General features: G+C 48.7%; 1 protein-coding gene across 3 annotated transcripts in view; it reads right to left on the bottom strand.

Annotated features, from left to right (window-relative positions):
* Positions 1-23,022, bottom strand: part of plxnb1b (plexin b1b) — an 87,413-nt gene that overhangs the window by 27,748 nt on the left and 36,643 nt on the right. For 2 of the 3 annotated variants that reach the window (XM_061219217.1, XM_061219218.1), the window contains 7 exons: positions 17,823-17,898; positions 8,767-8,849; positions 7,380-8,493; positions 4,623-4,805; positions 834-962; positions 371-471; positions 81-213 (listed from right to left, as the gene is read on the bottom strand). In XM_061219217.1, the coding sequence (XP_061075201.1) occupies positions 81-213; positions 371-471; positions 834-962; positions 4,623-4,805; positions 7,380-8,492 (1,659 nt within the window). In that variant the 5' untranslated portion in view covers position 8,493; positions 8,767-8,849; positions 17,823-17,898. The remainder of the gene's footprint in view (positions 1-80; positions 214-370; positions 472-833; positions 963-4,622; positions 4,806-7,379; positions 8,494-8,766; positions 8,850-17,822; positions 17,899-23,022) is intronic. The other variant, XM_061219219.1, reaches the window with a different exon arrangement.

Genomic DNA, 23,022 nt, shown 5'->3' with positions numbered 1-23,022 from the left:
CCATTGACAAGAGTGCCTACACTCCCCTTGTGTCTCAGCCCTCCCTCCCCATTCCATGGACCCAGAACTGGGTAACATACACTTCTCTTCTCCTCTCTGCTAATATTGGATGGGACCAAGGATTGGACAGTGAGGCACTGTTGCTCCAGGTCAAAACTCCACAGCCACTGGCCTGGCTGCCCTCCACGACGGCATTCAGAACGCTGACCACACCTGCCACAGAATGAGGGAGACATTACGCATTAGTCTTCTTTCATTTAATGCAAGTGGGTTATGTGAGAGGTTGAATGAGAGTGGGTCTGTCAGTGTTGAATGAGAGTGGGTCTGTCAGTAGTTTTGTAAGCACTGCAGTTATGGCAGCAGAACTCACTGTCCATCGAGGACACACCAGCCACAGTACGGGTCATGAGCAGAGAGACAGGACTGGCAGTCCAGATGTTTGTAGCACTCAGCCACGGGCCTCTTCTCCAGCTGAAACGATATGACATTGTCGGGCTCAAATCATTTTCCCATGAAGCACAATCAAAGCAAGTAAAAGAACGGTTATGACAAAAACAGTAATGACATTTCCAAACAAGGTAACAACATTCTTTCATTAGGTATTGCAGATACTACTTGGGTGAAGCAATGACGCAATGCACAGAATCTAAGAGGAATCAGAGAGGGCTAGTGATGGGGGTCCCAGGGGTTCCTGTCAGCATTAACCATACTCCTTCAGTGCAGTGAGGACCACTGACCACAGTGCAGTGAGGGCCACTGACCACAGTGCAGTGAGGGCCACTGACCACAGTGCAGTGAGGGCCACTGACCGCAGTGCCTTAAGGGCCACTGACCATAGTGCTGGTCATGATGAAGAGGTGCTCCTTGTTCTGGTCCAGGAGAAGGTCGCTGCTGATGGGGACGTTGGGTTGGATGGAGATGATGTCGTACTCCTCCACCTCACCATTGGGACCGAGGAAGACCTGGGGAACCACAAGAGACAGACCTCCATCTGAACAGCCGGCTTTGTGGGATGTTCGAGAACCGGATATCCAGTTCAGGAGATGGGAAGATCACTTCACAAAGCCCAATGTGCACTTAAAATGCATGTGTTCTCACATTTGTGCATATGTATCGTTCTTTGAGTTGTCCTGCCATTCTAATGAACAGACATGCAATGCATCATATTTAACTGTAAAAGATTCAAGCTGCTGAACTGGTTGGGTTCCCTTAAGGTGATACATTTGCACAATTCAAAAACAAAACTATGAAAGTCAGGATGGAAATTTAACAGCGAGTAACAAAGTTTCAACTCGGAAATAGCTCGACCCTGGCGCTCCAATCAACAGGCTTTTATGTTATTTGCAGGAGGTTAAAATTTCAGATCACTCACTTTAATACCATTACTGTGAATTCCATTCCATTTTGCACAACCCAGGAGGCAATCAGGCTAATGTAAAAATCCATAGCAGGCAGGTGTGTCCAAATTACAGCCCAGATAGTGGTGAAGCGTGATACAGGATACCGTTTGCAGTGATGAGATAATCCATTTCGACGGATAATTTCTGGTCAGCTGTGCAGAGAATGGCTTTGATCCCATCGCTCAGGGCTTCAGCTGTCTCTAATCCAATAGCAATGGGCCCGTACAGTGGTTCATTGTCAATGTTGGAGTGAGACAACCCACTAAAGAAGAGAAAAGTGCATTACGGCCTGGATGTCCGCTTCCGGAGACAAAGTGCGTCTGCGTGCAAGTCCTACCCAACTCTTTCGCACAGCTAGGACTCAGCCGGGGGCGTGAAAGAGGGAGAAAGCGAGTGTGAGGGGGAGAGGAATGGTGGCAGAATGCCATATAAATACCCTTTGCCATGTTCCTCTCAGCTGAACTCTCAAAAGAAAACATTTGGTTTGGAGACCAGTGATGGCAGACATCTGTCCAATGTCAATGCAACTGGTGAAGTTTCACAGCCAGTAATGTTTCGAATACCAACATTATTCACATTCGACATGGTCGTAATTCACGCCTACGCTTTCAGAAGTTTTCGAGAGGTGCATAAAACAAATAGGACAGAACATAACACAGTAGTATGCGTATCGGGGAACAGGACCTCCTTTTGTTTTTAATGCGTAGGAAAGAGGAGAGGATGAGAGTTGTTTTCACTTGAGAGGAGAATTCATGTCGATATAAGAATAAGGCATTTTAAATAGCTGACATTGCATGTTAAAATTTAATCCTCTGACAAATATTTTCTTAGCAGAAAACAATGTTGCCATGTCAGCGGAGAGCTGGAACAAAAGTCATTTATAAAAACAAGACATTTTTATGCTCGCTGCACAGAAGCAGTGTGCAATGTAGAGTACTTTACACCCCAGTGGGCCAAAGTTGTTTCTTATTTATCAACAGAAAACTAGAAGTAAATGACAAAGGACAGGGAGTGTCGACACTCCCTGCCTTTAATGAAAGAAATGTTCTACTTTGGAATTAGCTCCTGTGTGGTTTTTAACCCCATCAGTCCCAAGCCCAATATGAAGTGGCGGCCTGTAGCGTAGTGGTTAAGGTAAATGGCTGGGACCCACAAGGTCGGTGGTTCTAATCCCGGTCTAGCCGCAATAAGATCCGCACACAATAAGAGCCATTGGACCCTTGAGCAAGGCCCTTAACCCTGCATTGCTCCAGGGGATGATTGTCTCCTGCTTCGTCGAATCAACTCTGCGTCGCTCTGGATAAAAGTGTCTGCCAAATTCCATTAATGTAACGTAATGAAGTGGCTCCACACAAATGAGTTTGGTTGAGAAAGCTGAGAACGTCTAGCAGGGCATTAATAGGGGCTAAACAATAGTATAGCGGCCATTTTGATTGGCTGAAAAAGTATACGGTCGAGAGTGTGACTGAAAGGGTTAATACAGCAGCAGTCCCTCGGCTTTATATTTGGAAACAGAGTCTGCGTAGCGCAAAGGAGAAGACCGCACTTCACCCCGCGATGTCACCGGGGGCTGCACAGGGACAGTGTCGTTATTCTCGCCCGGCCTCTGACATCCATTGACCCCGCTGTATGACGAGACCAGGAGGACTCAACAGCCCCTCTATACCCAACGTCTATTTCTCCAGAGCCGGCGATGGTGACTCTGACCACAGGACAAAGGGACGCAGTCATGGCCTATGGGGAAACTCTGACGGGTCTCTAGTTTAATTAATGGAGGCAATTGTATTATTTTTGTTCCTCATCTTTAGCTTACTCTGGGCTGGGCAGTACCGGGGAAACATTCACCCTCCAATAGCGTTAAACAGCCTCGGCATGGAGAGGCCCACCAGTACACCCTGTCTGTCCTCTGCAATGACCTCACTTCCCTCACTTAGCACCACTAGGAAAGGCCATGTTCCTGGTGTAAACCAGCGGGGATGTCTCTGTGTGCCATATGGCTGAGGGCTACCGCAGGCCAGGCACACAGCCAATCACAGCACTGAACCAACCCGCATGAGGATGTTTGAGGTGCCAGTCTGCAGGAAGGCAGGTGTGCAAGTGCCAACATGGAGCTCACAAAAGGGTCCTGTTTTTCCCTCCAATGACGTTCTCAGAGAGCTGTCGATTTCCTCAGAGTTGAAACGTGTGACCGTACATTAAGGCCATTTTCTGGTAAGCTTGACACCAAGGGAAGGGAGTTTGTTTGGATTTGAATCAACCTTGCCACATGCTGTGATGCGTTTGGCATGTTCAACAAAGTACTCGATTTAATTAAAAAAGAATTATTACACGCACATATGCACGCAAACCCACGTATCCACAGTTTGAACAAACTGGTGAAAACTTGAGAAGGTGAGAAGGTGAATGAAAAGAGCAGCTGAACAACCGATCTACACTCACAAGAAAAAACTAACAGAGACCAGATATTCAGTACTCAGCACATTAAAAAGAACAGACACTAAAATTAGCTAAGGATGACAAGAAAAACAGAAAAAAGGACAAAAAAACAGGAAGAGGAACCGGGCCAAACAAGGGAGTTGGAGTTATTAAGATAATAATAACCATTTGTGAAAGACAGTGAGCAACAGGGTATATATCATTCAGATACCCATACCCAAATACAGGCATTAAACAGAGAGTAATGTGTGTCCAATCACAATATAGCTTAGCTTGCCTCTCTTTTCCATTGCCATTCTTTCGCACTGGCCATCTGATAAGGCCCCACTACTGCATTGTGTATTCATACATGACCCCTGTGTGCTACTTCTAGGCAACAGATTAGAGAAGGAATGTTCTGAAACAGAAACTCAAGGCTCTACTCCTGTGGTATTCAGCCTGTGTGTGTGTGTACATGTACAGTTTGTATACGAGCATGCATGTACATGTGTGTGTACATATACAGTATGTGTACGAGCATGCATGTACATGTGTGTGTACATATACAGTATGTGTATGAGGATGCATGTACATGTGTGCGTGTGTGTGTGTGTATATATGTGTGTGCGCACGTGAATGCCTGGCATACACCAGGACACAGTAAGTGACACTCATCAGAATCGTTGTCACACCTCACACCACGCAGTATGGAAAACAAACAAAATGTTAACATTCGTACACAATGGGACCAGAACAAAGCGGAGCCAAAGAAAGCCCTGGAAAGTGAGCGTAGGAACGGCTGTGTACCTTGTGCAGGTTTCCTCTGGAGTCCCCCAGGAAGGCGATGGTGTGGCCCTCCCTCACGCTGACGGCCACGGCGGTGAGACGCGAGGACGGGCTGTCCAAAATGGACTCCACCTCCACGGGCACGCGGCTGGCCATCGGGCTGGGGGTGTGGTCCGAACCGCAGGGGTAGGCCTCGAGGGTGTTCTGCAGGGGGACAAAAACACACGCCTTCAGCTCTCAAAATCGCCTTATAAAGCCTCTGACTGTGATCGAGCTGCTTGGCACAGAGCCATTGTCATTTAAAAAAGGCAAATGTAGCACGCACGCACGCACGCACGCACGCACGCACGCACGCACGCACGCACGCACGCACGCACGCACGCACGCACGCACGCACGCACGCACGCACGCACGCACGCACGCACGCACGCACGCACGCACGCACGCACGCACGCACGCACGCACGCACGCACGCACGCACGCACGCACGCACGCACGCACGCACGCACGCACGCACGCACGCCCCTGCCAATGTAAAGTCTGAAGTGTTTAGTCCGATAGTGGTACAGACGCGTGCGGAGTGGCACTGACACAGGCGTTCAGGCTGGGTCTCTGAACGCCGGTGGTGTGACCTCACACCGTAACAAAGCCCAGCACATACTCACACATACACCTACGCACGGTTCGAAATGACCTCACCCACAGCGCGTTCAAACTATTCATATTTGGAACTTGCCAAAGCATGTGCAGTGGAATTAACTATAAGAGTCAGGAGGGAAGCGTATATTTTTCCGTAGGAAAGAGGACTGTGTGCATCTGGTTCTTTTATCATTTCAATGCAAGCCTATAAAAGGCCAAAAATGAAATGAACCATTGTACAAGTCATGTTAATATACACTGACTGTACACTGGCTCTTTTTCCATTTGCTTTTTAGGTATGATGTCATTTATTGGTTCATTTTAAAGAGGCTTAATACCATAACTACAATAAACTTTGCAACACACACAAAAAACTAGCTGGATCAGGGATCTGAAATGAGAATCCTGGAACTCTGCTGTGTCTGATGTTTTTTTAAGGGTTCCAGCACTTAAGTCGTTGATTGGCTAATGTGTTGGCACACCTTGTTTCAAAGGCTTAAATTGCTGATTGAAAGGAAATCACAAAAACCAGCAGAGACTGCAGTCCTCCAGGAGTGGAATTTGAGATCTCGCAGTTAAATTAAATGTACCATTTTCATTAAATCTGTACTAGTTAAAACGAGTATACATTGCACTATATTTAAAAGACAGATATTTACATTTATTGTATTTGAAATCTCAAATCTTTATAAAATGCAACCTTATTTTGAATGAACTGAATTAATAATTTCAGTATTTAAAGGCAAAATACAGAGGCCACGTAAATAATCAGCATGCTCTTGCAAATTAATTGTCAAAGTCATTTGTTGTTTCTGATCTGTAATTTAGAACTGCAGTGATGCAGCTGTGTGTGTAAGCCAGTGATAAGATGGACCCACGCACAGAACCACAACATTAGTCTTTGAATAATGCAACTGCCTCCTAAAACACTAATGAAACTGACCAGAACCACGAGAGAGAGGGAGAGAGCAAGCAAGCGTGCGAGAGAAGGAGAGGGAGAGGGAGAGGGAGGGGGAGAGAGAGAGAGAGAGAGAGAGAGAGAGAGAAAAAGAGAGGGAGAGAGGGAGAGAGGGAGAGAGGGAGAGAGGGAGAGAGAGAGAGTGTGAGAGATTGCGAGAGAGTGCAAGAGAGAGAGGGAGAGAGCAAGCAAGCATGCGAGAGAAGGAGAGTGAGAGAGAGAGAGGGAGAAAGAGTTTGAGAGTGTGAGAGAGAGACTGAGAGAGTAAGAGTAAGAGTGAGAGAGACAGAGCGAGACTCATCTCTCTCTCTCTGTCTGTGATGCACCGGGTATCTGAGCGCTTTATCTGTCCTTGTCAAACCTCATTAAACGTCCCCCGTCTTGCTAAGCAAGGATAATCCGAAATATCGATTCCCCGCAATCCCATTAAAATGCACCAACTCTTGAGCTTTTGTCAGTGACGCCCAAGGACCCAAGAGCACCGGGGCACAGGTTGAGTCCTGCTCCATGTCAATCCTCCAGCCTGCCTCATTAAACGCAGTGAGGATCACTGCCTAGTGCATACTGACGGCTGTCAGATGCTACATCCATCTGCACTGCTGCCCGGAATCTCCAAAGCAATAGTTTCATTACAAAAACAAGAGCAATCTCGTTCAATACACAGGAGACTTTTTCACTGGGAAAAAACAAGGTCATCAATTCTACCAAGAACAGAATCTAAACATGGATAAAACTGCTTCAAATATCGCCATCAAACATGGGTGGCATGTGTTGATAGCAAAACAAAATATACACAGACACTGCAAAATGTAGATGATCCCCACTTTCTTACAAAGATATTCCCCAGAAAACAGGGAAAGCATTAATGAAAATAGTACCAATATACCTGTATATTATAGTACCATTTATTATTGGTATTATTATTCTTTTTATTATTATTGCTTTTTTGATAGTAAAAGAAGAAGGAAATACTACATTTTTTCATTAGCTTGGAGTACGACTCTTCTCAGATTTTAGAAATCGATTTAAAATTGTTAAATGCAAAATACTAGATGACATTGCCAATAAAGGAACTTTTCAATTTTCCAAAAGCCAGTTACATTCTGCAGCCACTAGTGCATTGGACGGCACTGATAGATTCTTTCCCTAGCTGGACATTGGGGAGGGTGTGCGCTGCTCACCGAGGGCAGGTTGGCGCAGTTGGACTTGACCTCGTACTCGATGTAGGCCGCCTCCCCGCCCCCCTCGGCCTTCCCCTCCCGCGTGTAGCAGAGGTCGCGCGTGGAGTTGATCCGCTGGTCCAGCTCCTCCAGGGCGAACATGCAGAGCGCAGAGTCCTCGCTGGGCTTGCTGGAGGAGGCCAGGCGTGTAGAGAAAACCCCCAGCAGCACCTCCTTCTGGCCCGCGCCGCCACCCAGCCCCACCTGCACCGCCTGCAGGAGGTTGTAGGTCTTCCCCGTGGCCGAGCGGCAGGCCAGGGGCACCTCCACGTAGGAGTAGTAGGCCGTGTCGTCCAGGCAGACGCGCGATATGTAGGTCTTGTACTCCCGCGACTGGGACTTGAGGTCGCGGCGGTAGAAAAGGAAGTAGACATGGGCGCGGAGGGAGAAGGCGGTGACAAAATGGTGGTCGTACTCCGACAGCCGTCCCGCCACCGCCAGCTTGGCCGTCTCCTCGTAGGAGAAGACGGGCTCGGAGGCCAGGTTGCGGGTGGAGATGGGCGGGTGGCTGCTGGTGTAGCCGCGGCCCACGAACAGCACGGGCTGCTTGCCGCGCGACCGCACCACCAGCCCCACGGTGGTGACGTTGGGGTCGTTGGCCGCCACGTACTGGGTGTCGACCGGGCGGTCGGTGGAGAACAGCACGCGGCTCACCCGGTCCAGGCTGCGCTTCTGGCAGATGCCCTGGTTGACGCTGCCGCAGCTGATGAGCTCCAGGGAGTAGGGGTCCACCAGCAGCAGCTTGTTGTGGTTGCTGGTGCGCCGCGCCTGGGGGCAGTTGGTCTCCGTGATGGGGGGCAGGCACTCTTTGCTGTCGGTCACGGGCCCCGTCTCCTCAGCGAGCTCCAGCTGCAGCCGCTCGTCCAGCTGGAAGAGGCGGTCCTGGGCGCCGATGTAGACCCGGCCCACTGCCGGGTCGGGGTGCAGGGCCAGGTGCTCGAAGCGGCTGTCGGCGCGGGAAAAGGCGGGGTATCCTCCAGCAGCCAGGGCGTGGCCGCCGCCCCCCAGGAGAGACAGCAGCGTGACGGCAGCGAGGGCGCGCGATGGGACCATCCCCGGTGGCATCGCAAACATTCTGGGACACAGAGGAGGGCACATTTCGGTTATCAGGACACTTTAGAAGTGGCTCAAAACTTGACACAAAACTATGACACAAATTCACACGCAAGCCAAAAAATAGTGCCGTATCGATTCAAGGTTAAAGGGCAAAGCTGCTACAGTGTGCAAAACATGTATATTTTGTTTAAGAAACTGAAAGAACATTTTAATTGACTATCCAGAATCAAATGTAATATAATGGAAAATTATCAGAAACCGGAACAAGTTTTTATCAAAATGTCCTCCTCACCATTTGCTTCAAACTCTGTGTTAAAGAGGCATTTCACCCCTCTGCCATCCAGCAAAGCGGATCAACACCCCGATCAGCACAACCTGCAAAAGAGCGTATGATTACACACTGCATGTATGAAGTGTACTGTAATTACATGCGCTCATACCACACTTACAGCAAACGCAGCTAAAAGCGTCCAGCGCTCAGCGGTCGCTTGTGCAGAGAACGGGTAAATCCCCACCAACTTACACTGCGGTTGCCAGGAGTTTCCTTTGCCAGCGCAAGTCAAAACGAGCAACGGGAAACAACTTTGTTGGCATAATGCAACTATATTTCAACTCTAAACTCGAGTCGTAACTCAAACTGCACAGGGAAAGCATGCGCACATCAAGAGGTCTTGCGTGCAAAGCGTATAATTTGAAAAAGAAAAACACCACGGCGAAGTGGACCGCTCAGTAAACAGAATTCAGCCACCATTCCCCACGCCACCTCCTCCCCTCCCAAAAAAAAATCATGATTTATTTCGAGTTAAGCCCCTGAACGCATTTACCGGCATCTTCTACCGACCCCCCCGCCACCCCACGACACACATACGAGCAGAATCTTTAAAAACGACACGCTGGGGTGAGCAGCATTGCCAGGAAGGCATAACTCTCCCGCTCTCCACAGAAGCAGGCTTAACTCCAGCCAGTTCAGACAGGCTGGGTCGGGTGGAAAGCCTGGGACGCTGAAAGAGACACTATTCTCCCAGTGACACTCCTCACAGCACCAGGCATTAACCCCCCTCCGCGGCTCTTACCAGAGGGCTGGGAAAGGCACGGGGGGGGGGGAACGTTAGATAAGCGCTGAAATCTCCATCATCCTGACCTTATTTTATCCGCCATCTGATCTTTCACTCCCTCAAACCGAGCCAACCCCTCCCCCCGACACAGAAGCTATTTAAATATTTGCGAATGTATTTTTAACCCCATGAATCAGCTTCTTTGATTTCTGGGAAGCTGTCAAAGCGATTCTAAAGACGTGGATGACTGCTTCTGACATGCAGGAAAACCCCCACAAATAAACAATAACGCAGTATTTTCCAGGGATCTACTGGGATATATTCAAATAAATTTGTGGGTCATGTGTGACTGTATCGGGGGTCTCCTCCCAGGCCTGCCGGACTGCAGAGCTGGGAAGAGCTCAGAGAGGAGGGGAAGAGCAGGAATGAGAGGCACGTCGCCCCAGCGATGGTCAGAAGAATGGGCCCTCTGTGCTGGGGAGCCCCGCGCTGACCCGCCGGATTTCGGGGGGTCATGTGCGATACGGCAGTCATGCGTAATTACCAGCTTGGCCGTGGGCCAGAGCAGTTGTCACTTTCCGCGTTTATGAAAACTTACAACCCACGGCGCTGGAATCCGAAGACAGTCGCGCCTTGTCTTTTTCCAGAAAAAATAGAAAAGAATCCACTGTGGCACATTTACACATTTATCGCGGACTGTTGTTTCTTTGCTTTCTGTCCTACACCCGTGATCTAATCACTGGTGTGCTTCTGATACACAAACAAGGGAGAATATGAACTTGATCTAATTATTTGTTTTTAATCGCATTTCCAGCAGAAGCGCGCTTCTGTAGGCTAACAGTTACACGGCAACAGTTACGTGGTAACGGTTACACGATGTAAGCAGGAAGGGCCGATAGGAAGCAGAAGCGGTAATTAGTTTACACATTTTCCACCCTGTGCTTAATGTACGTGGGTGTCTGTGCTCTCCCGGTGTCTGATGTTAGGAGCAGAGATGAGCAGCAGGACAGCTGCGGACCAAGCTCACCCGAACATGTCACTGAGGCGGATGTTACTCCGGTGGTGGAGCGCGCTGAAAGTCAGCCATTACAGAAAGAAAAACAATAGAAATCTCCTTGAGCCGCAGAGGGGTGAAAGTCGGGCGGAGCAGGGGGCTGTGGGGGGTGAGTGGAGCGGTTTGGGAGAGTGTACCCGGTATTGTTGAGACATACAGTGGGCTCCAGAATTATTGGCACCCCTGATTAGCAATGCATATAGTTGTATGATAAAAATACAAATACAAAAACTTCAAATCAAAGTTATTGCTTCATGCAGACTTGATCCGTGAAAGGATGATAATTATTACACTACTCCAGAACACCAATATTTGCACTTACAGCTTGACGGTCTATAGAATTGGGGCTGTAATGTTGTGCTTATTTCTGTGGTGTTCCCATAATGATGATACCAGCCAGCCCTGAGGAAAAACACAAGTGGGGCTTGGACTTACATCAGCCAGGAATACAGTGGAAATTTAAAACTGGCCACTTAAGGGGGTTTTTACTGAACAAATCTGGACATGCTGATGATGAAATCAGGAAGCACATGATTTTTGCCCATTTAGTAATTCATTTGTTCCTGAAAGCCTTGTGTGTCACCACCTCTATGTGTGGGCTGAGGAGATGACGCTGAGCTACCACACAAGCCTGCATTATCAAAAGCTCACAGCATCAGCGCTCACAAACTCTCTTTCGTTTACTTAGAGAAAACTGTCGTCAAGCTCAGACACTAACCCTGACGCCAACAGTCACAGACAAACAGCTTTATTTCATATTTGCACAAGATGACCCCCCAACACCAGTTAGCACGAACAACCGTATTTACGCTGTATTAACTCAAGACGACCCTGACACCGACTGGTAAGCACAAACACCGCTACTTCGTATTTACATAAGATGACCCCAACATTGATCAGCAGATGACCAGCTTGGCTTAAGAGCATCTCAAAGAGCCGTCCTGCTAATCTCCACAGAAGACTACGTGAGCTGTGAGCCTGAGGTGGATATGCATCTCTTGCTTTCTCCCTGGGGATCTCCTCGCAATCATCCATGGAGAAGCATTTCCTCCAAACGCTCCAGACCGGACCACCTGAACTACATGGATTTTCCAGCTTTGCTTTAAGATGGATTACGCTAAAATTCCAGCCTACCAGCAAATCCACCAAGTGGATCAAACCTACCATCCCTCAGTCAGCAGATCCCAATGCCATTTAGTTCTGTATAGTACATGTAGGCTATTTTATCTGCCTAGACCTGCCATTTGTTGACAGACACTTATTAATGGGAACAAAAGTGTAGTAACCACATGCTTTAAACAAGCCCCTAATTGTGACATATCTAGTAAAACTCAAATACAGGATGTACCACGTCAAGTAATCACTTAGCAATAGTTAGAAGCAGTCAGGTATGTGTCTTGTGTAGTCTCAGGCATAACCTGCATACTTAGGGCAGGTCCAATTAGGGTGGACCAACATGCCCTTGCAAGAGTGCAAGCCTAGATAGGCTGAACAGCCTGGATTCATCATTAAACATCCCTGAGTTCTTATTACCAAGGCAGAGTCTAAATACTGAGCAGAACCAGAGCAAAACTCAGCGCCGGCCTGCATTCCAGGCCGGGTGTGAATTCTGGAAGGGTTCACAAGCCTCACACACACACTGCTAGACTGTAGAATAACAGCCAAATTGATTATCCTGTACTGAAGCAGGGGCAGAAAGTAACAGAGTCCAAAAAAGGAAATGAAAACTCAATATTTACCCTTTTTAAAAATAAAAAGAATATGGAGCCTTCGCACACAACCAGGTTTTAATCTCACCATCAGGCCACAATCAGATTATTGTGAATGGCAGGCACTAGACTGAGCTGTGCCACCCCACACACAGATTTCTCCACGAAAGGAAAAGGAAAAAAAAAAAAAAAAAAGATCACAACAAGTGCTTACAAGCTTCAGTGAACTTGGGAGTCGTGATGGAATGTGACTGAAAAGCCACTACTGCTGAGAGGGGGAGAAAAGAGAGGGGGAGAGAAAAGAGTGAGGGAGAGAGAGAAAGACCGAGAGAGAGCGAGAGAGCAAGACAGAAAGAGATGGAGAGCAAGGGAGAGTGCACACAACGACCATTAATTACAGAACCAAGCCAAAATGCTCCATTCAAAACTAATTGAAATAATGGGCAGGGAGAAAGACGGGCGAAAGGAATGGTTCTGCTTGCTTTGTAATTAGTGGATGTGTACTTAAAACCCACCTAATGGCCTGTCCAGAGCGCTGCGGCACTTCCGGACCCACTTTCAACAGGAAAAAGGACTTTTTGTACCCCATTATCGAGAACGAGTGCTTTTTAGCCAAACAGCCGCTGGTTACGCAGAACTGAGCTGTCGAGAAGGATGCTCCGGTGTTTTCTCCGGTGTTTTTCTTCACTTTGTGCTTATTATTTTCCCATAGCCTGACCCAAATCAATCCTTAATTTTATTTGTAGAAATACACACGGTCGCAAAAAAAGCTGAGTAAGCTGAAAACGCATGCTTAGACGATGTTGCGATTTCTCGTTTGACAATTCCAGTTGATGGCTCGAAACAAAATGCAAGATACAACAATCCTTTATGAATGAAAATCTTTGGGGGGGGGGGGGGGGGGAAGGGGGGGTTGGCTACTCGTTTATTTCCATTACCACAGAGTTCCACTGTTTTGGGGAAACTCCAGCGCCTGCAAGTCGTATGACAGGGGCTACATTGAATAGAAAGTGAGAGATTAATTTTTCATGTATTATCTCATTGACAGCTGCTGGAGCAGAGCGTTTGGGCCCGGGGCGCTCCGGACTCTACTGGATCACACTTCCAGGGCCGGCAGGCCCCGTGACCGCCGGGCAGCCTGACGGGAGGGTATTTATAGTGTGCCCCAACAATGCTCGCTGCTCAGGAGGAACATGCATTCCTCCCCCTGCCTGATGAACTTTGCTGGGGGATTATCAGTTCTGCTGCCTTCCAGAAAGGTCTTTTCACAAAGAGAGAAATTTATGGCTCAAATCAGCTGTCTTGTTTTATATAACCAGCCTTTTTTGGGGACATTCCTAACTGCGGGGTTCTTTGTGAGACCCAGTAGAAGTTCCCATAATGAAACTGAATTATTTATTAATAGTCTTTAATGAAGTTTAAAATGAAGGCAGAAATCTGGGTGGTAGGGGGGTGGGGGGGGGACACAAATCCTTGCGAAACACAACCGAGTCAAAGTTCATCCCTATAAGATTGTGCAGCGAGAAACCCATTGCCTTAGCCTTGTCTCGCGTGCAGCCTCTGAGAACATCAAGACGACTTGACGCCGGTGTCATTACTGATACCAGGAAAGCTAGGGCTTGGCACAGTCTACACTCTCTCCATTAGTATATCTGTGAGTGCCGGGTTAAGTACAGCAGCGTCATCAGCTAAAGCTGAACGCAGCCCGGCACTGGCTGGTGGAAGTTTATCACGAGCGGGACAGAAGCCTCTGACACAAGAGCAATATGAGCCTTTAGAGAATGGGCTCTTGGGTTCGCCCTGGGCAACAGAAACACTGCGTGCACTTAAGCCTTTACAAGCATTACCAGGGAGCTTTAAGCAATGTTATTGTCCATCTTGATATTTAAAGGGCATTAAGCTGGCTTCCATTTGAAGCTCCCGTCTTCATCAGGGTCATCTAAATAACGACGCCAGTGAGAACTCTCAGAGCCGGCATCTGGTTAACTGCTCCCAGTGTTTCGGGAATGTCAATCATTCAAACTTCACCCCGTTCGGAGGAACCCCAAAAGGGAGGAAGTCCCACGCTCCCTCGTTTGGCATCCTTCAATCCTCCAAAGTCCATTACAGTCTCAAACGCACACGTGACATAACACCAGAACTTCCCAGAGCTGTATTGTTTCCATGTAAAAAGGTGGTGGTACAAGTTGCACTAAAGAATCAAAGCTATGGCAGACATGACCGTAAATTCGTCAGCAAGGATGACGGCTGCTTCTGAAGATGACGAGGATCACAAAGAGGAGGGGGGGGGAAGGGGGCTTTATCAGAATGCTGACTTCGCACAGAGCACTTCCAGGTCAGTGCATTATGCTATCTTCAATCCCTTCATTGTCCTCTGATGACTATCTGTGGATCAGCAGGGCCGTCTGGATGGATCTTTCGCTGCGTGTTAGTGGTCTGGCGGTTGCCTGCGTGGTGGCAGGTGTCCAAGCCTTTCGGAGCTATGGGAGGCGAGGGGATGGGTGTGCAGTCCTCTTAAGACCGATAAATAAGTGAAGGGCCAGACTCCACCCTTACAATCCCACCACCAAAGGCCACCTGCTCCTTCTCTGGCCAAGAGTGCCTATTCCAGTCACAGCTCCAAAAGCCAATTACCTGGGGGATTTGGGAAGTGCCCATCCTCTCCCTGTTCCCCGTTCCACTCGAGTCCCCTCAGTACCCAGTGGAGGAGGGGACGGGCTGAATAATTAAATGGTGGATGCTCTGCGAGGTGTGGAGTCGGGCTGGCATCATCGCGTCCCAGACAAACCGCACGCGTTACCCACACTCACACTGTCCCGTAGGCCTGGGGGGTGGGTGAGACCCTGAGCCTGCCCGCCTCCAAAATATGGACGTCACATGTAATCGGCGAGGTTGAGTGACTGTAGCCCAGAGAACGCAGATTCCCCACTTAGAGAGCCGTCTGTCTGCAGAGTGTGTGCGTGGGGACTACACTACCAGTAGGTGGCACCCTCCCCTGTGAACGCATCACCTGCAGCAGAAGAGTGTCCAAACAAGAACAGCACCACCTGCATTGCAAACAGCTGGACTGGTGTAGGGGGGGTTGGGGTAGCAGCAGGCACCATAACACATTTAAACACCTCATCTTCCCCATTGGCCTGTCCTCGGGCCAATCCGCACGAGCAGAAAACATGTGGCACGCAGAGAAGCAGGTGTGAATGGGCATCGTGGCTGCTCCAAGTTTACTTTCATCCTCTTACTGCAGCACAAGAAAAGAAAAATGACCGCAACCATTTCTGTAGAATTCCTAAACATACTTTTTTTTTGCCATCCAAGAGATTACCATTCTAGGCACTCTGCCAGTACACCGGCTTAGAAACGTACACATGAAGCGCAATACATGTCTGAGCATGTGCTGCATGCGTATTTCCCCGAAACAGGGCTATTGTACAGGGCCAATGGGGCAATCGACCATATTATAGCGTTTGATATGTAGATCAGACCCTGGGGCCAAATATCCAACAAACATCCCTGAGTCTTTTGATCTTATGCTCCAGGTGCATGGATTATATGAGTTTCAGACATTACTGCACAAAGCTTTTCCTGAAACGCACATAACCAATCAATCACTAACTAATTAATCCTGTTTTGTAGAGTCTAACAGAAATGGGTGGGTGTCAATTTTCACATGACAAATATCGAATCCCTAGGGGCCAGGAGAAGCAGCACCAACCGACAAGCACGAAGAAAGCCATCCTTAAGAGCAAGTTACTGCACTTTTGAACACGGCTGTGAGTGAACTCAGACACACAGCAGAGCGCCTCGAGGTGCTGTTAAATGGCTTGTTATTAAAACTTCTCCACAAACAAACCAAAACAGAAATGAAACGTCGACTGCAAGAAGCGTGCTGCGCGCAGCAGAACGGGCAGGCGGTCTTCGACAGAGCTTTGAAACGGCCGAAACGGAGAGACAAAATAAAGTGACAGGAAGCGGACCTCTGTGAAGGAACGGCGGTCAGATCTCCCCGGAGGGGTGTGGCGGCCAGTGGAGGCCACGGCGACAGGCGAGGAGCCAGGCCCTCTCACCAAATTACAGCCTGCGCGCTTAGCCGCTGATTATGGGGCAGGCAAAAATGTGTGCCCTATCAGAAGGAATGCACAGCCTATACTGACAGACGACAAGAAACTAAATGAAAGGGCCTTTTTCCAGGTCCTGGTTTTCGTGACACAGCAGCAGAGACACCAGAAACGTTAAGGTCTGTCGCTCTGTCGTTTGCAAATTGTTCGGGGGGAGCGGATGGGTTTGAGAATTTATTTAAAGACTGTAAACTAAATGAATGCCTGTGGGTCTGTGGTATCAGTGGATACAGTCGGGCTCCAATTGGCTTCAGCACTCTGCGGAGCTGCAGAGCAGCTCGAAATAGAAAACTGCGGAAAACCCCAAAAAACACAGTTTAGTATAACGATCACAGAACTGGGCTCGGTACTGCCGCTGTACCATTGAGCGAGGTGCTGAACCCACATCACTTCAGCACATCTAGCTGTGCACATGGACACTATGCTAAAGCTCAAGTCACTCTGGATGTGAGCACCTGGCGAAGGCCTAATATGTTAAATGCTCGATGTGATTCATGCTCAGTGATCACATTGAGACTCATGAAAGACTAACGATGGAAAGTTTTGAATGCAAATAACATAACGTGAAATGATTATATTATGGATGCATTGGAAACAGGTTTTGCTAAATGGCCCTCCTGCAGGTCTGCGCAAACTGCTGCTGCAGGAGCGTGGTAATTCATGCAGGACCCTGCATACATTAAACCCCACGACGCGCTCTGCGATTCATAGAGAGCTTCTCTTTCAAGGCGCTGAAAGGGCTTGAAAAACAGCCGATGAAAGCGCTTTGTTGACGCGGTTGTCTTGGTGACGGACTCTGGGTGAAATCGGGCCTACGGTATGAGTGGGTCGTCGAAATCGCACCTACTGTAAGGGCCCACTGCCCCCCACAAACTTTCAGGGCCCTCTGTCCCCCACAAACTTTCAGGGCCCTCTGTCCCACACAAACTTTCAGGGCCCACTGCCCCACACAAAATTTCAGGGCCCACAGTCCCACACAAACTTTCAGGGCCCTCAGTATCAACAGCTCCCTCTCCTCATGGTGCTCAATCAAACAAAATCTCTTCGTTATTAATTGTAAATTCATGAATGGAATCGATTCCTAAACACATAGTAGGGTCAAATGATTAAGTGTTCAATGTTTTTGGGAGAATTAATTAATTAATTAATTATATTAATATAAGAAAGTCCAAAGAAAAAAAACCTCAAAGCAGCGACATTAGCTCAGGAGGTAGGTCTTCTGGCAGTCGGAAGGTTGCCAGTCCGTTCCCCCGCCCTGGGTGTGTCAAAGTGTCCCTGAGCGAGACACCTAACCCCAAACTGCTCCCAACGAGTCGCCATTGTCGTGCGTGTACGTGGGTGTGAAGGGGTGAAGGAGAGGCATTCGTCGTAAAGCATTGTTCAGCTCCAGTGAAACAGCGGACCGGGTGCCCTACCTGCTCTGAATTGATCCTCGGAGGCAGGCGGGGGGGCTCGTAAATCCAGCACTCGGGAGGCACGGCAAGAGGGCCGCTGGGAACACAAACGCAAACGCTTCCTCTTAAACACGGACACGGCGGGAGAGCGAGCCTCTCATTTTAACTCTGAAAACGGAGCTTCTCCCATGAGAGAGTACGACAATGGGCCGCAGACACGGCACAAGAGAGGGTGTCAGGGAGGCCCGAGACACAGTAAGGCTGAATGCAATATGCGATCCTTTGAAGCTTTACTCCCGCCCCGCTGATTTTACCTACTGTAAGCCGTAATCCACGGCACGGCATCAAACAGAAAGCCCAAAATAATCAACCGCCAACTCCATTCCCTTCAATTTATCAAACTTCAAAAGGGCTCCACCTGATCCGTTCACTAGTCACTCCAATGGATCGCGAGTCAAGCAGGCAGGAAGACATCTGACAGTGATTTAACTCTTTGATTCCAAGCAAATTCAGATAAACGTTCAAAAACAGCTCGGGTTTTTCAATGTTTCAATGTAACCTTTACGGCTGACTCGTGCAAAACCTGTTACAGTGGCTTATCCACCATGACTAACAAAACTACCAACAAATGAGAGGAATGGCTACATAAAATGAAAAAAAGAATACATGAACCAACATACAGTTGATACATTATCTGCTCATTACATTTACATTTAAGTCATTTGGCAGACGCTTTTAATCCAAAGCGATTTACAAGTGCATAGGTTCTTCCACAAGTCAAAGCATCACATCCATAACTCGGAAAATACACATGAAATGCTGTTCTAAACATATAGTCATCATAAGTGCAAATTTTTTATTTTTTTTATTTTTTTTTGGGGTTAGACAAGGAGGATAGGGATATCAGAAAGGGGGGCGGGGGAAATCAGGAGGGAGGACTAAGGTAGAGTTTGAAAAGGTCATTAACCTACATACAGATGATACATGATCTGTTCATTTACATGAGGTCCTGGATACCATGCAAAAAACTTTCTGGCATGAAATGTCAGCCACGGTCTGTACCAGTGTACCATCTCTATCTTATCTGTACCAGTCACGGTCAGCCACACTTCAATGGAGTCATAGAAATGATTCACAACCCGTGTACCCGTTTGAGCAAGTAGTGTGTGTGGTTTTTATATTTTGCATTGTTAAATAATCCTTCAGAAAATGGGTGCCGTGTTGCACAGCTTACCCTGAACCCACGTTCATCACCATTTACTCTTTACATCACCGTTTTGTAGGGAAGGCAAACTGCTGGTTGAACCAGAACGTAGTTGTGTACAGTGGAAAGCCCATAAACCCCTCATACACTACTTCTAAAGGAGACAAACAGGGCCCAGAACAGCCCACAGTAGTACATCACAGGCTGACCCTGTGATGTTCAGTGGCCATGCCAGAGTAGAAACCAGTGAACATGACAGCATCTCTGACATCAAAATATGCACAAAACACAAGCCCAGTAAGTTCTTACAAGACCATAAATCTTAGAACAAAGAGCAGCAGCAGTTTGGAAACACTGCAGGATAATTCCTTCATAAATCCGCCCCTTCAAAGTTAATGATGCGAGTCTCCTCAGGGGGCTTCGGGCTGGCTAATCTGAGGTAAACTAAATATTTCCGTAAATCTAAATTTTAATTTGACGTCGGACAAAACAGCTTTCAGAGCGCTCTGAAAACACGGCACTGTTTATTGATACAGCTCTTAGCCGTTGCACACCGACTTCAGACTTATGGAATAGTCTTTGTGGGCAGAGGCAAAGGTTCACTGATTTCCTTCCAGAAGGTTCTACTGCAATACGCACACACACACCGCCTTAAAGGGAGGTGGAGGGGGTATGGTAATTGAACTTGCATCACCTCTGGCAGCCATATAGTGGGCTCTTGTAAAGCCGGTGCACAGACAAGTGGTTCCTGTGGGCTTATACGGCAGTTGCAGAAAGTCCAAATATTAGTGTGGCAGTCTCGAGTCATGGGTAGCGTGTGTACAAACGTGTATATTTACAAAGAATATCTTTGTAGTGCAGAGAGTTGGTTTCTGTAATGATCCTTTAAATAACTAGGGGAAGGGGAGGGGTTGGATGGGTGGATTTCCAATAAGCAGTTGTGGTGTGCAGCTCACATGCACATGCAGCCATGTAACCCTAAAGTGGGAGAAACCTGAAATATGAATACACATCTCCCATGAAGCACGGGGCTTCCCAGCTTCTCACCACCTTGCTTATATCCAGGAGAATATGCTCGCTTAGATCACTGAAGAATGTGAATTTTGAACTCGCACATTTTAAATCACTTTCTTCCACGGACACCTCGGCTCGGGGCGGGAGGAATGCTCTGGATTCCTGGACTGTCCCCGGCCGGCTGGCCCGGATACCAGCCTGCGCCAGCCTCCTCCCCGAATCTCCACGCTCCTCTCTCCCCAGGGAGACCCGGAGATCGCCCCCTCTCCCCACCTCAGATACCCCCTCATGCCCCCCAAAGGGGGAACAGACTGGGCAAGCCTGCGAGAGTCTGGCCAGGAGTCACAATACATGGGGCCCGTTCTCCGAAACCACAAACACTCCCCCCGGGACCGAATTCTGCTCAAATCCCAGCAAAAACATGTGCTTGTACAGCACTGTTAATCCACCAGCTGTTCAGACATCCAATCCGCATGAACGAAAGCAAAGCATGACAGTTACTCTGCACGGACATTGTGCACTCAAGTGTTCTTTATTTTTTATGACTTTTTTTCTTACCTCCAAGTTTCTTTCAGTATGAATTTTAACCCAGGAAATGACTTGCTGAAGAAGATTTATTACTTAGGGGATTATTGTTTGTTATCCTGAGGGAATATAAAGTTTCATTTTCCCCAAAAAATTTAAGTATTTCACACTTGAGATGACTTAAACAGGCACTTTGACAGACACGCTCATCTACCCCCCCCCCCACGCACCGTGCCCCCTCGGCCGCCACCATCAGCATCGCCGCGGCGACCTGTCTCATTACCTTCCACAGAGACGCGTCACCCTGACGGGCACAATCTGCGTCAACCTGACAGAGACGGGCAGGCGTAGCGCGATTACTCCGCCCGGACACGCGGACGGACCGCTCCTTCATCGCCCGTTAGTCATGCAGGTTCACAGGGTTTGAGGCCACTTGACGGGAAAGTACGGACGTCTGTCCACCGGGACGGCTCCGCGGCGGCATCAGACGGACGGACGGACGGACGGACGGACGGACGGAGGGACGGAGGGGCGGGTATGCGCGCGGGCCGATTCGTAACGCGGGGCCTGACGCCGCGCGGGGGAGGGGGGAGGGGGGCCTCGCCCACATCGACAACTGCATCTGCTAAAGAGTTACAAGTGACCTGTCGTTCACCCGTCATAATTAATACGCCGGGCTTCAGGCAGGCGGACAGTGACACGCGCTTTCATAATGCTGACCCCGGGTGCCACTCACAAAGACAAACAGGGAAAGAGGGAATGAGAGAATGAGAGAATGAGAGAATGAGAGAATGAGAGAATGAGAGAATGAGAGAATGAGAGAATGAGAGAATGAGAGAGAGAGAGAGAGAGAGAGAGAGAGAGAGAGAGAGAGAGAGAGAGAGAGGCTGTTCTGTAGGCACATACACACAAACAGTACAACAACAAATGTGTAGGGTGACCGCACCCGGCCATTCCTCCAAGCAGGCATGATACACAGCCACACACACACTCTCCGTCTCATAACGCTCTTGCGCTCCCTCTTGCTCTCTCTCCCAGGGGGGGGCAGTCCTGCAGAGCACACTCACCGGTTCGATAGAGGCTGGAGAGACGCGGCGCACTGGCGGGCAACTGGATTATTAATTATTGAAGTGGCAGTGAGTGACAATGGCTGGGTTCATAAAGCAGAGAAAAGTAATCCATACAAGTCAGTCAGATAACAGTGAATACTTTTCACCAGTGAGGGCAGCGTACGGGTGTTAAATACAGCGACGTCCCTCAGCGCAGGGGAGTCAACCTCGGAATAATTACCCAATTCAGCCTATATGACTCAACAGCGCGGTAAAAACAAAAAAGAGGGCTCTGTTGTGTGCCAACGGAACAGAGCTCCAGTCAGCAGGAGACACCAAAGGGCCTGTGTGTGGGTTTTTTAGTTTGAGGTGGAATTAGCAGTTTGTTCAGCGGGCCCGTGTAAGGTCGTGTACAGTAACCCAGCCTGTGCCGGGGTCCGGTGCGACCCTAATTAAGGCTGACGGGTATTGATTTGGGAGGGCGTTGCCACAGGAGCCGCTGTGGGCAGACGCCCGCAGGGAGGGGCGCGCAGGACAACTCCCCGTTTCCATGGCAACCCCGCCCGCCGTTACGCTAGAGAGCGGGGCGGTACGTCCGGTCTCGTCCTGCCCTTCAAACACCCCCGCCAGCTCTCCCCCGTCCTCTTTATCTCTCGGCTGTCTTCAGCCGGAGCGCAGGAATGCTGCTCCGAACTCACTCCATTAATACAGCAACGCTTTCATACGCTCTGCCCAGTTCACACACATCCAATTAAACACGGACGCTAAGCTTAAAGCACTGCACAACCCATATCCTGCACGCACACACTCACGTAGACAGACAGAAACAGACACACACACAAGCAGACCCAGAAACACACAGAAACAGACACACAGAAACAAAGACACACATATACCCAAAAAACACACAAACACACAGACACAGACCAAGACACACACAGAAACAGACACACACAGAAACAGACACACACAGAAACAGAGACACACACACACACACACACACAGTCTGCTCTGTACTGATAATGAAAGTACAGAGAAGAGGCCAGGAGCCAGAGCCACACCTTCACTCTCACAGAAGCATACCATGTCTGAGTCTCACCGCACGGTTAAATCTCACACCTCCACCATAACGATGTCATTCATCACAGTGGGGCAGGGGAAACAGGTCACATGCTATCTACCCTCACACACAAATACACAACGTATTACACGCCAGGAGAAAGAGCGCAAAGAAAAACCCCAGACTCAGCCAATCTCCTCGGACATCTCAGCGAGGCTCACCTGACCTCGGGTTCCCAGATCCTCAGAGTTTCATTTATTTTCCACTGGGAGGGGAGGGGCATGATGGGTAAAATAAATACAACTGTTCGACCTCCGCCTACTTTTTCAGACTCGTGCTGATGTTAAACACGCACCACTGTGACGGAGG

Source organism: Conger conger, chromosome 14 (genome assembly GCF_963514075.1).
Source record: "Conger conger chromosome 14, fConCon1.1, whole genome shotgun sequence".
Lineage (NCBI taxonomy): Eukaryota > Metazoa > Chordata > Actinopteri > Anguilliformes > Congridae > Conger > Conger conger.
The sequence above is the reverse complement of the archived record's forward strand: the minus strand, read 5'-3'. Positions and strand labels throughout refer to the sequence as shown.